This window comes from Oncorhynchus clarkii, chromosome 17, assembly GCF_045791955.1.
Source record: "Oncorhynchus clarkii lewisi isolate Uvic-CL-2024 chromosome 17, UVic_Ocla_1.0, whole genome shotgun sequence".
Lineage (NCBI taxonomy): Eukaryota > Metazoa > Chordata > Actinopteri > Salmoniformes > Salmonidae > Oncorhynchus > Oncorhynchus clarkii.
Genome location: NC_092163.1, coordinates 23,717,617 through 23,731,700, shown reverse-complemented (window position 1 = coordinate 23,731,700; position 14,084 = coordinate 23,717,617). Strand labels below are relative to the sequence as shown.

The 14,084-nt window shown below is 41.3% G+C and overlaps 1 protein-coding gene across 1 annotated transcript in view; it reads right to left on the bottom strand.

The window, feature by feature from the left end:
• LOC139370559 (voltage-gated delayed rectifier potassium channel KCNH1-like) overlaps window positions 1–14,084 on the bottom strand; it is a 53,835-nt gene that overhangs the window by 10,633 nt on the left and 29,118 nt on the right. The window contains exon 11 of the mRNA XM_071110132.1: window positions 1,379–1,575. Within this exon, the coding sequence (XP_070966233.1) occupies window positions 1,379–1,575 (197 nt within the window). The remainder of the gene's footprint in view (window positions 1–1,378; window positions 1,576–14,084) is intronic.

Genomic DNA, 14,084 nt, shown 5'->3' with positions numbered 1-14,084 from the left:
TCATCGAAGTTGAATCAATTTCAGTACTTGGATTTTTTTTTAAATAGAAAATGCTGTGGGTTTTCAGTGATGTTCTTGGTTTACACGTTATCAATTTGTTGTCTGTATTGAGGTTTTGAGTGGGTGTAAAGAGTCAATGAAGAAACGCTCTCATTGCTACCATGGTTAAAGTCTAGAAGCGTATTGCACTGATATTCAGTTCAATAAGACATAGCGGGCCATTTGTTAAAAAATAATGAATGAATCTGCACCATTAATAATAATCTGTCAAATTATGCATTTCTAACATACTATTCAAACGCCATGATGATTGCCATATTGTAACGATCCTCGCTAATGAGCCCACCTTACAAGTCCCCCTAAGTGAGCTAACCCTATTGGAGCAATCCGTAGGTTGTCTTTAACACAAGCGACCTGGGTTCTATAATATTTTGACAAAGGCTGAGAGAGCATAGTGTAGTTGATACTTTGTTTAGAGGCCTTATCTTTTTTACAGGTAAGGAACAAGTCAGTAAACAGGTTCAATTACAGACAAACAAAAGCGAGACGAGGACATTTTGATAAAAAATGGAGGACAAGGTGAATCCATTATTAAGTCATTATTCAACATTTGTCAAATGTCACTTTGTGCAATTACTTGTCCCTGGAAGGAAATATTGTACTATGCAATACAAAGACCGGGAACTGGCCACCACCTCACTTCCTCTTGGTCCAAGAAAATTCTTTAAAGACACGTTCCACAGAGAATCAATTATGGTGTAACCTCGTCCCCAGATATTGCGAACATTGGCCGGATGTGTCTGGGTACGAGATTTAACTATGGTGAAACAGCAAGGCCAGCGTCACAAATTAAGTGTGAGACACCAAGTACAACTGACTCGGCATGATGAAGGTAGACTCAGCAATGACATCAGTTTGGGCAGATTGTTGTTGTTTATGCCTGTAAGGCAGAAGTCATTTCATTTATGCTGCTGTTGATGCAAGCCAAAAGTTGCCCCACTCTGTTTGATGATGAAATATTGCGGAGTCTATCTTTAAAGCAGTTCCCATAAAGATAAGGTGCCACATCCACCAAAAAAGGAATCTTTGAGAAAGATCAATTGAGGTTGACGTGTCAGCTTTTTAAAATAAATAAATAAGAGCACTATTCATTGAGGGAGATGCCATCACCTTTCCTTTTATTAACTGCAGGACACAGAGAGATCTCTGTCCCAATATTCTTAAATAGCTCTCGTTTCCCTCCAGACCACTGTTACGGAAAGGACTGGATAGGTGAAAAATAAAGAACTTAGGAGTCTATCCAATCTTTTTTGACAATCAATAAGCTATTGGAGTCTATTGAGACACAGAGAGAGAGCAATGTTCCCGGGCAGCTTACCCTCTTTCTGAGGTTATAGGTGAGCAGCAGGTTGCGGGAGAAGTGGTTAGAGAAGGCCGTGTAGAACTCCAGAACTTTCTGCAGAGCTTCACGCTTGATGACGTGGAGGTCGCAGTAAGTCAAGGCCCGGACGTTGGCGCAAGCCTGGGCTAGGGTCACCTCCTTCCAGAAGATGTCCCCAAACACGTCTCCCTTTCCTGTGAAGATACAAAACAGGGGATAGAAAGGGGAGAGAGAAGTAGTGAAGTAGAGAAGTGAATGATAACAAGGGAAACCCCATCCACAATGATATGAATCTAACTGCCATGAAGCTAATCTTGCAGCCTTTCATGGTAGTACAAAGTCAAAAGCCCAAGGTCATACCTCTATCCTGAAATGTTCTTCAATGCAAACTGCCTGTACAATGTGAACACACACAAAAAAAGACCATTTAAAAAAAGAGTGCTAACCGTAACGTAACTGGTATTTAAAAAATATTTAGTTTGAGACCAACGGGGTAAAATGATACACAGTGCATTTGCGATACCAATTGTAGAAGCCTTGTCGCCTACAAGGCAAACAGACGCTGTACTGAATTGTAAAACAACATATTCCAGCTCTTACTAATGAAAAGTTGCATCCCTCACTTCACCGAGCTTCTACTTTTCTGGAAACAGATCGAAAAAAGTATTAGCCAAGAGTCCATAAGCCATGGTTATTAACACATATGCAGACCTTTTGGTTTCCACACATGAAAATGCAAATCTGTCCCTTTCCAGTGTCCAAATTGGATTGATGAAATGCATCAGACAGCTTATGGGAGATTTGGGAGTTACAGTGTAGCTTTGAGTGACTGGGTAAATATAGCTTTGTGAATAAAATAGACTGGGGGGGGGGGGAATACTGAACAAAAATATAAACGCAACATGTAAAGTGTTGGTCCCATGTTTCATAAGCTGAGATAAAAGATCCCAGAAATGTTCCATACACACAAAAAGCTTATTTCTCTCAAATGTTGTGCACACATTTGTTTATATACCGGTTAGTGAGCATTTCTCCTTTGCCAAGATAGTCCATCCACCTGATAGGTGCAGCTTGTGTTGGACAATAAAAGGCCACTCTAAAATGTGAAGTTCTGTCACCACAACACAATGTCAGAAATGTCTCAAGTTTTGAGGGAGCGTGCAATTTGCATGCTGACCACAGGAATGTCCACCAGAGCTGTTGCAAGATAATTGAATGTTCATTTCTCTACCATAAGCCACCTCCAACATTGTTTGAGAATTTAGCAGTACATTCAACCAGCCACACAACTACAGGCCACGTGTAACCACACCAGCCTAGGAACTCCACATCCAACCTTTTCACCTACGGGATCGTCTGAGACCAGCCACTCGGATAGCTAATGAAACGGAGGAGTATTTCTGTCTGTAATAAACCCTTTTGTGGGGGAGAACTCATTCTGATTGGCTGATGGTAATGGCTCACATCAACACCATTATACCAGAAACCCTAGACCCACTCCAATTTGCATACCGCCCAAACAGATCCACAGATGATGCAATCTCTATTGCACTCCACACTGCCCTTTCCCACCTGGACAAAAGGAACACTTATGTGAGAATGCTATTCATTGACTACAGCTCAGCGTTCAACACCATAGTACCCTCAAAGCTCATCACTAAGCTATGGATCCTGGGACTAAACATCTCCCTCTGCAACTGGATCCTGGACTTCCTGACGGTCCGCCCCCAGGTGGTGAGAGTAGGTAGCAACTCATCTTCCACGCTGATCCTCAACACTGGAGCTCCCAGGGTTGCGTGCTCAGTCCCCTCCTGTACTCCCTGTTCACCCACGACTGCATGGCCAGGCACGATTCCAACACCATCATTAAGTTTGCAGACGACACAACAGTGGTAGGCCTGGTCAGTGACAACGATGAGACAGCCTATTTGGAGGAGGTCAGAGACCTGGCCGGGTGGTGCCAGAATAACAACCTATCCCTCAACGTAACCAAGACTAAGGAGATGATTGTGGACTACAGGAAAAGGAGGCTCGAACACGCTCCCATTCTCATCGAAGGGGCTGTAGTGGAGCAGGTTGAGAGCTTCAAGTTCCTTGGTGTCCACATCAACAACAAACTAAAATGGTCCAAACACACCAAGGCAGTTGTGAAGAGGGCACCACAAAGCATATTCCCTCTCAGGAAACTAAAAAGATTTGGCATTGGTCCTGAAATCCTCAAAAGGTTCTACAGCTGCAACATCGAGATATGGTTGCATCACTGCCTGGTACGGCAATTGCTCGGCCTCTGACCGCAAGGCACTACAGAGGGTAGTGCTTACGGCCCAGTACATCACTGCGGCTAAGCTGCCTGCCATCCAGGACCTCTACACCAGGCGGTGTCAGAGGAAGGCCCTAAAAATTGTCAAAGACCCCAGCCACCCCAGTCATAGACGGTTCTGTCTACTACCGCATGGCAAGCGGTACCGGAGTGCCAAGTCTAGGACAAAAAGGCTTCTCAACAGTTTTTACCCCCAAGCCATAAGACTCCTGAACAGGTAATCAAATGGATACCCGGACTATTTGCATTGTGTGCTCCCCACGACTACCGCCCTGTAGCACTCACTTCCGTCATCATGAAGTGCTTTGAGAGAAGTGCTTTACTCGATACCATCTACTGCATCTTGACCTATGCCGTTCTGTACCATCACTCATTCATATATCTTTATGTACATATTCTTCACCATTTACACTTGTGTGTATAAGGTAGTTGTTGTGAAATTGTTAGGTTAGATTACTCGTTGGTTATTATTACTGCATTGTCGGAACTAGAAGCACAAGCATTTCGCTACACTCACATTAACATCTGCTAACCATGTGTATGTGACAAATAACATTTGATTTGAAATGTTAATATCCTCTTCCCATTGGGTTCGTATATCTACTTTTCAATTCACATTACATCCTTGCTTTACCTTTCGTTGTGGTTGACAATGCAACATTTTTGGCCGAGATCTCAAATATACCGTAAATATCACAGTAGCCACTTGCCAGTACGCACAAACTATTTAACAAGCAGAGCAACTTTTCTTCTAAAACAAACTACAAACTATTGTTGAATAATGCTACAATCCACAAGCAATGATTTATTTTCTCATCCGTACACATTAAATTAGCTAGCAATACAAAGCGAACTCCTGCTAACTAACATTAACATGCTTCATGATCAAGTAACGTTAGCATATAAATAATGAACGTTTATCCCTCCCATACGAATATAAAGGTAAAGTAACGTTATCATACAGTATCATTCATATAATAATATAGGCTGCACAGCTACAAAACATTAGCTAAGTAAACAAAATAATTTATGCAGTCTTACAAACGTGCTGGCTTTAGCGGAATGCTGACGTTTAGCTGAACCATAGCTAGATATGCGCTCTTAGGCTTACACTAGCTACCATATTAAAAATACCTTAGAACAAACCAGGCTTAATTTGATCAATATCATGGTTGTCATTATATTACGTGTTTGGTGTTAATGATTAGTTATTGGAGAAACAAGACCAAGATGAGACTCTGGACAAGGCGGATACGGTATATTAAAGGCCGTTTATTCAAGCATAATAATATCTGGCAAAACGTGCAGCACGGCTCCTATTCGTCCACCTCTTAGGGAGATATCGGAAGAAGAAGAGAGCTACAACATATTTGGGCAGTTCATTTATACATTGAAATGACGTAGGTAGATTCTGGTAGTCCTGGCTCCTGGTAGGTTGTTCGTAGGTGATAGACAGTCCTCTCCAGCCTGGTGTCAGTATCCCATTGGTTCTCGACAGAGTTCTTTGTCTTTGGAGCCCATCCCAAAGGGTTTTGAGCAGTGTATATTTATGGGTTGTCAGTGTGTTTTATCTTATTCCGCCACCCTGGTGGGGGTTTCCCGTGCAGTTAGTATATTGAGAAACAGAGAGAGGGGGAGGGTATAACACAGAGTACAAGCCAAAATTGCATGGTTAAGCCCAGGCAGACAACAGTCAGTGAATGCGTCATTACATGTTTTAATATGTTATTACATTGGCCGAACCCGAAAAACCTGAACTTGATCAATCCCCGTTGAGGGATGATCCAATGTTTTTGTATATGACCGTAAAACATTTGTATGATGACTATAACATTTGTTGGCACCTTCAATTCTTGCATATTTTCTCATAAGAAGCATTTTTCACCATTCTGTCTGCTCGGGCAAATTTGCCGAAATGCTAAACATGGAACCAAATCAGAACTCCCGTACATACCCCTTGTGATGACGGCACCCAATGGCCTGCATCTATCTACGATGTAAACACAGCCTCTGGTGAAAACACGAGCTTCTGTCTGACGAAGAGGAACATAGCTCCCAAAAACTGAAATAAGATAAATATCTATTTAAGTGCACTTGAAATATGCTAAATGCAATCCGATTTGTCCTGATCTTATGAAGATGTAACTCCGTTGATCATTTAGCCAATTTATTGAAAGCTAGCCAATGTTACAGTTTGACTAGCCTAGCCAGATACTGTAAATGCCAATTTGTGTTTCAATAGCTCTCTGTCAGTGAATCCAATTTTTGAATCAAGTTTTGGCCTGATTATATGTCTAATTTCATATAACTAGCTGCAGGCGTAAAGAAACCAAAATAAAAGCATGTAGATAGAAATATGTGTGTGTGTGTCATGTATGCTAGAATGGAGATTTAAAAAAGGACAGCTGCATATGCATATTGGCCAAACACATATAGCATACCTTGCAATACAATCTTCTCTAAAAACAGTTGTACAATGTGCTCTGCAATAAGATTCCTTAAACCAGACGAGTTCTCAATTAGCAGCTGCCTAATACCATGGTGGGCATGCATACTGTTGGATGCATTGGAATAATCTTTTTTAAATTCTGATTTACAATGAAGCCCTACACCACCTGATAAAGATCCTGTTGGCTTATATGAAATTAATGTTTGTTTCAAATACTAAAATGTTCTGTGAACTTCAGAATATTTAGGTGGTTTAAATTATTTACTTTTCTACTAACCTTCTAAAAGTTGACCATGCCAAAAATCTTCCCAATCCATTCATTATTCTACTAACAATGAGTGTGAGACATGTTTTCCATAATCTAAGTTTCATGCATATACTGTACATATGAACAAAGACCACCATTACAAATATTGTTTCACCATTTATTGTACGGAGACAAATAGAAAAAGGTGTCTCAGGCAGTATTTGAAGTATCTAAATATAGTGTAACCTACCAATGAATGTACATCAAGTGCCGTGGAGGTAACAATCTTACAATGTTGCAGTCCAAAAATTAATGCTTTACCATCTATGCCAAACGCCTGGATCTCTGATGGAGACCGTAGAACTGTCATCGTGGCATGCTTCAGTATTCCCCCTTCTCTCTAGGAGCATTTGTGTGCCCAGGCCCCATAGGCGTATCGAAAGGATCCCACCCTGGTCACCAACTGTACATTGGTCGAACGTTTACATACACCTTAGCCAAATACATTTCATCTCAGTTTTTCACAATTCCTGACATTTAATCCTAGTAAAAATTCCCTGTCTTAGGTCAGTTAGGATCACAACTTTATTTTAAGAATGTGAAATGTCAGAATAATAGTAGAGATAATGCATTATACCAGCTTGTATTTCTTTCATCACATTCCCAGTGGGTCAGAAGTGTACTTACACTCAATTAGTATTTGGTAGCATTGCCTTTAATTTTTTCAAACTTGGGTCAAACGTTTCGGGCAGCCTTCCACAAGCTTCCCACAATAAGTTGGGTGAATTTTGGCCCATTCTTCCTGACAGAGCTGGAATAACTGAGTCAAGTTTGTAGGCCTCCTTATTTGCACACGCTTTTTTCAGTTCTGCCAGCACAATAGGATTGAGGTAAGGGCTTTGTGATGGCCTCTCCAATACCTTGACGTTGTTGTCCTTGCCACAACTTTGTAAGTATGCTTGGGGTCATTGTCCATTTGGAAGAACCATTTGTGACCAAGCTTTAACTTCCTGACTGATGTCTTGAGATGTTGCTTCAATATATCCACATAATTTACCTCCTCATGATGCCATCTATTTTGTGAAGTGCACCAGTCCCTCCTGCAGCAAAACACCCTCACAACATGATGCTGCCACCCCCGTGCTTCACAGTTGGGATGGTGTTCTGTGGCTTGCAAGCCTCCCCCTTTTCTTCCTCCAAGCATAACGATGGTCATTATGGCCAAACAGTTCTATTTTTGTTTCATCAGACCAGAGGACATTTGTCCCAAAAGTACGATCTTTGTCCCCATGTCCAGTTGCAAACCGTAGTCTGGCTTTTTTATGGCGGTTTTGGAGCAGTGGCTTCTTCCTTGCTGAGCAGTCTTTCAGGTTATGTCGATATAGGACTCGTTTTACTGTGGATATAGATACTTTGTACCTGTTTCCTCCAGCATCTTCACACGGTCCTTTGCTGTTGTTCCAGGATTGATTTGCACTTTTCGCACCAACATTCGTTCATCTGTAGGAGACAGAACACGTCTCCTTCCTGAGTGGTATTACGGCTGCGTGTTCCCATGGTGTTTATACATGCGTACTATTGTTTGTACAGATGAACGTGGTACCTTCAGGCGTTTGGAAATTGCTCCCATGGATAAACCAGACTTGTGGAGATCTACAATATTTTTCTGAAGTCTTGGCTGATTTTCACATGATGTCAAGCAAAGGGGCACTGAGTTTGAAGGTAGGCCTTGAAATACATCCACAGGTACACCTCCAATTGACTCAAATGATGTCACTTAGCCTATCATTAGCTTCTAATGCACAAAGTAAAAACTTGCCATAACTATAGTTTGTTAACAAGACATTTGTGGAGTGTTAATGACTCCAACCTAAATGTATGTCAACTTCCGACTTCAACTGTAGCTGACGGATGTAGAGAGAGACAAGTGCCTTAGCAGAATGCACTCTAAAGCTTGTATGGTCCAGAGACGAGAACTCTACCATCTATGGGGAAAGCCTGGGCTCCTGACTGGGGCAATATAATTCTCCCCACTGCATGTTACAATATTAATCTATTTGTCACCTGTTAAACTGAATCTAAACTGAGATGCTCGTGTATCTGTAGTTGGTGTTCTTTAACTCTGAAATGCACTACACCATGTAAGACAAAACCCACAAAGTAAAGACAACAGGCAAATGCATATGCAGTCTCAACTTCTAAATAGTGACAGCAAGTCTAGTTCAAACTACAGTAGGATAGTGCTTGATGAATGGCATGTGGTTGATATCTTAGAGCAGGAAACAGGAGAGCTGAATAAATCATATGAGACAAAAGTGAGAGACAAGAATGAATAAAACAAATCACAGTAAAGGAATGTAGTTCCTGCCCCATCCTGACAGTCTGGGGCAGGGTGCTCTGCATTCATCCTACTCCAACTATTGACATATGTGGTATTTCTTATTAATCCGTATGAATTAAATTAGTGGGTCCTGCCTTGATGACTGTATTAGATTTACACTGCTAGTCCTATAGATTTGTGTAGTCTTAAATTATGACTTGAAATAAACTGATAGTTAAAATGCTGCTCATCTCAGAATGACTTGCTAGCTAGTGATAAAGCTATCTGCTTCTGCTAGGTAGCAACATATCTACTTGTTGTAACTAGCTAGCTAACTATCAAGCTAGCTACATTACCGATGTTGCTGTGTTCTAAATTGGGAGTAATTTTACAGCTTGCATTGATTGTATCGTGTTTCTATAACTAAATAGTTAGATTACAAAAAACACTTGACCTAATAGCAGTTTGTCGGACAGCGATCTCTCTCGAGGATTCACCAGCCGTTTACTAGGTTTAGATAGGGACAACGTGATTGGCTGACATGATCAGCAGAGAGAGTACACAAGTTTTCATTCGTTTACAGTTTAGTACTCACGATGTTTGCCTATCCAGCTAGCGAACATAAAAGTTTTTTTTTTAAATGTGCAAGAATTTACATTACCAACCAACAGAAATTCATATACACAATATGTAAAAACCAGCTCCTCCCTCGACAGAGTTTCGAACATTTCGAAAACTAAATCATAGCCCACCACCTATATGAGGTAAAAGCAAATTGAAACTGAAAATGATAATTCCCTGGGGAGTTACTTCTTGCCTGGACCTCGGTGCAGTCAAGCAAAAAAACAAAACACTGTTGAGATTTAAAGCTACGGCTGTTACTACAATTTCTATTTCAGGTTAAAAAAAATAGATAAAAGAAGTGTAAAAAAAAAAGAAGGAAAATGTATGTACATTTCAGCCATTTTAAAAATATTGCTATTACAATTTTACGTAAATGTTGGCTCAACGAGACAATTCTGTTTACATTACAGTGCTTAGAGGTGGGCAACTGTTGGGAGAGTGTTATGTGCTACCTCTGGAGGTAGCAGTCGAAACGTGACAAGCTCGCAAGTTTACATTCCGGTATATGTGTAGCTGAGTGTATTTCTGTGAAGACCCTCTTAGTGCGGGATATTCTCCTGCTCATTTCTTAAAGTCCCAGCTAGAGGGAGAGAGCAATCCAAATATTTATCCCTGGCGTAAATATGAGCTCCATCGGGATAACCAGTCTTCTAGCTTGACGATTTGGAGGAAAAAACAATCACCGAAAGGATGCAGAGAGCAGCCCTAGAGTATTGTAGAGTCATCATCCCACTTCCTACCAGCGTTTTTCTGTCACAGTGACACAGCTAATCTCTGTGAGGATGAGTTATCAGACCATCATCTGACCAGCATCTGTCAGAGGTCTGACTCAAGAGTGCCCCTTCTCCTCCTCCCCCACTTTGTCTGAAGGAACCAAGAAAAAGGTTCTCTGTGTTGTAAGTCTATTTGAAAGACACTACATAAACACAGCATAACACCTTCAAAAGCAATTTAAATATATTTTTAAATGCTTATATCACACAAGTATTTGAAAATAATATCAACCACTACAGGTTGACACAAATATGGCATGTTTGTTCCTATATAGTGGAAGGCTAAGCTGAAAAACTTTGACTCAATTGTAATAGAGCAGGGGTTTCAAATCTGGTCCAGGACTTCCCTAAACTGAAACTATTTTTTCCTAGCCCAAAACTATAATACCTGATTTACCTAATCAACTAGTCATCAAGCCCTTGTGGTTGGGATTTGGTGCGGTAGTGTTGGGATAGAACAAAACCTGTGCAGCCAGTCTGGGATGACCCAAGTAGCTAAATTGAAAGCAAAGTGAAAATGAGTGTAAAGCTGCCTGTTATGAGTGCAATAAGTTCCAACCTATTATAAACATAAAGCCCCCAGCTACTATCCAATCAAACCACATTGACATTATCCCACCCCTGGTTACCCAATATGGGCTTAAAAGGCCAAACGTAACACAATATCTCCAATTCATTTCCAGCATTTTACCGTCTGTCTGTTTAATGCGCACGTTTGTCTATCACTCCATAGTAGTGATGGGTGGTTCGCGAACGAGTCGGCTCTAAGAGCCGGCTCTTGTAGGTGAACGTTGGGAGCCGGCTCGCATGTCAGAAGAGCAGAACCTATTTACAAAATAATTGTTTAAAATTAAGATATGAATAATCAAAAGATTTACATGAAAATAATGATCTAATTCAAATAATAAAAAATAATATAGGCCTAAATGCTCAAGCGCACACATTTGTTCTGACTGTCTGCTCAGACTAACAGCCTCACCTGTTGTTCCTGTCAATCAGACACGCAGTGTCAACCAATGAACCAAAGATGCGTGAGGGAGGGCCGAGCCAACTCACTCACAGTCACACACTTAGCAGCTGAGGAGAGAGAGGAAGGACAGCTGTGAAAACAACAGCTGGAAAATTAGTCAGAAGCACAGTAGCATTTGGTTGCATTTTAATAATGTAGACAATGTTAGAGCACAGTGTAGAATTTGCCAAAACAAAATCTCATATAATGTCGGTTCTACGCACAACCTACACCGGCATATGCAAACTGTGCACCCAACTGTGAAGCTTTATGCACATTTGAACATCTTGGCCATGTTCTGTTATAATCTCCACCCGGCACAGCCAGAAGAGGACTAGCCACCCCACATAGCCTGGTTCCTCTCTAGGTTTCTTCCTAGGTTTTGGCCTTTCTAGGGAGTTTTTCCTAACCACCGTGCTTCTACACCTGCATTGCTTGCTGTTTGGGGTTTTAGGCTGGGTTTCTGTACAGCACTTTGAGATATCAGCTGATGTATGAAGGGCTATATAAAGACATTTGATTTGATTTGGACCAGTTTATGCCAAAGTCTATGTCTGTAGCAAAACAAGGCCAAATTGATATGGCATTGGCTAAAATGATTGCCAGAGGACAGAGGTTTTAAAAATTATAGCAACAGTCTAAATCCTATGTACACAATTCCAAGCAGGAAAACCCTTTCAAAATCACTTATTCCTAAACTGTACGAGAGCACACAGGCTTCAGTGCGGGAAAGAGTCCAAAAAGCTACTGCAGTTAGCCTTACCACTGCTGGACATCAAGGGTAACCACTTCTTACATGTCGGTTACATGCCACTTCATTGAAGATTATTTTTTTATGTCTAGCTGTCTTCTGGACTGCTTTGAGTTCAGCGACAGACACACCTCAGAGAACCTGGCAGAGGAACAGTTGAGAGTGGCCAGAGAATGGCAAGTAGACGAAAAAGTGGTCTGTTGTGTTAGCGACAATGCAGCTAACATAACCAATGCCATGAACATTTTTAAATGGACCCATCATCCATGTCTAGCCCACACAATCAACCTGATTGTAAGAGATGCTCTGAAGGTGATGAAGCCCACTGTGGACAAAGTGAAAGCAGCTGTGGAATACTTCCACAGGAGCACAGTTGGTGCTGAAAAACTAATGTCTACACAATGCCAGATGGGGATGCCTGAGCTGAGGCCTAAACAAGACTGCACTACAAGGTGGAATTCAACATTTTATATGTTGAAGCAGTTTCTTGAGTCAAAGAATGCTATCATCTCTACCCTGGTCATTGTCAATGCACCTGTTGATGCTCTGACCCAAGAGGAATGGGAGGTGGTGGAGGAGGTGTGCAGAGTCCTGGAACCCTTTGAGCAGGTCACTGTGGAGTTCAGTGGAGAGAGGTACAGTAAGCAGTTATTGCTACATCATTATTTAATCCAGTATTATATATGTATATGAGCAGTAGATGAGAATGTAGTATCAGTAGACAAAACATGAACCTGAACTAATAAGTTACCGTTCTCTCTTTTCAGCTATGTGACAGCCTCAAAAATGACACTACTGTGTAAGGGTCTGCAGCAAATCACAGCCAAACACCAGAGAGAAGCAAATGTAACCACAGGACATGTGACAGAGTTGATGGACACCCTATGTTCATCAATGGACAGGAAGTTCCACAGAATGGAATATAATCACGTGCTATCAGAAACCGCTGCACTTACACAGTAGTGTGCCAGAGCAATTGATGCCAGAGCGATTGATGCCAGAGCGATTGATGAGGCTCTTCAAAGAATAACCCCATCAAAAGGGAGGGACAGGCCCAGCAGTCAGCTGGCTCAGGCACCAGGGCAACAGGAAGAAGAGGGATCAGATGGAGCAGAAGCACCAGCAGTAGTGCCACAAACGTCTGCTGTTTGGATGCTGTTTGACGAGAGAGCAACTGGGGATGCAGCACGAAGGAATCCCTCAGCAGATGCCATAATGGAGGTCCGATCCTATTTGGAGGAGCTCCTGGTGGAAGAACAAGGCCTCTGTCTACCTACGGCTTACCAAAGTCATGACAGGGAGACTCTGCATAGTGGCCACATCCGTTCCCTCTGAGGGGGTCTTCTCGAAAACGGGACAAATAATTACTGAGAGAAGAAACTGCATCAGCCCCTCGAAAGGGAGGCAGCTTGCATTTCTGAATGAAAATCTCTCTCTCTCATAAAAGCTAAATATGGTCAGCATTGCTGTGTGCTGCTGGTTATAACATGGCAATAAAGAAGAAAAACGGAGCCGGACGTGTTTAAAGTATCAAAACATATGTCATTTTATTAACCCATCTAGTGACTAAATGACAGCATAGGTTTCAAGTATCATGCTAGCTAGACTTGCGTTTTAGCCCGGGAGAAATTACAGGAGAGACGGGTGGGACGAAAGTAACACAATCTAAACTGATGAGCACATGCCATGGTCTCCTCTAGTTCATTTTGCTTTTATAGTGTTAGCAAAGTACAGTATAAACAAGTGACCATATAATTATATATGACATTAGAATTATGCCTTAATCAATTGACTTGATGTATCAGTTAAAAACAGTGGTCAAAAATATCTTCATGGCTCTGGTGGTCAATTACCTTATGTCGAGCCATGGAAATGCATGATGAATTTGCAGTTTGTGAAGAGAATAAATACATTTATTCTATCACGAGGAGCGTGCATGACAAGGATTACTGGAGCGCACCTGATTGGAAGGACTAATTTTGAACATGTTTAAACAATTTTGAAAAATTTGAAAAAAATCCTTTTAAAATGAGATGAGAAAATATGGTTAATATAGCTATTATGTAATCCATTTTTGTCCGATTTAATATTGTAAGGAAAAATATTGTGGTGGCGCAAAATTGCGATGTTGTTTTTTCATTTCCATTTTTGATGTAATAATTTTTTTTAAAGTCGTTCTCATGCTAGAAAAGGTTGGAGAACCCTGCTGT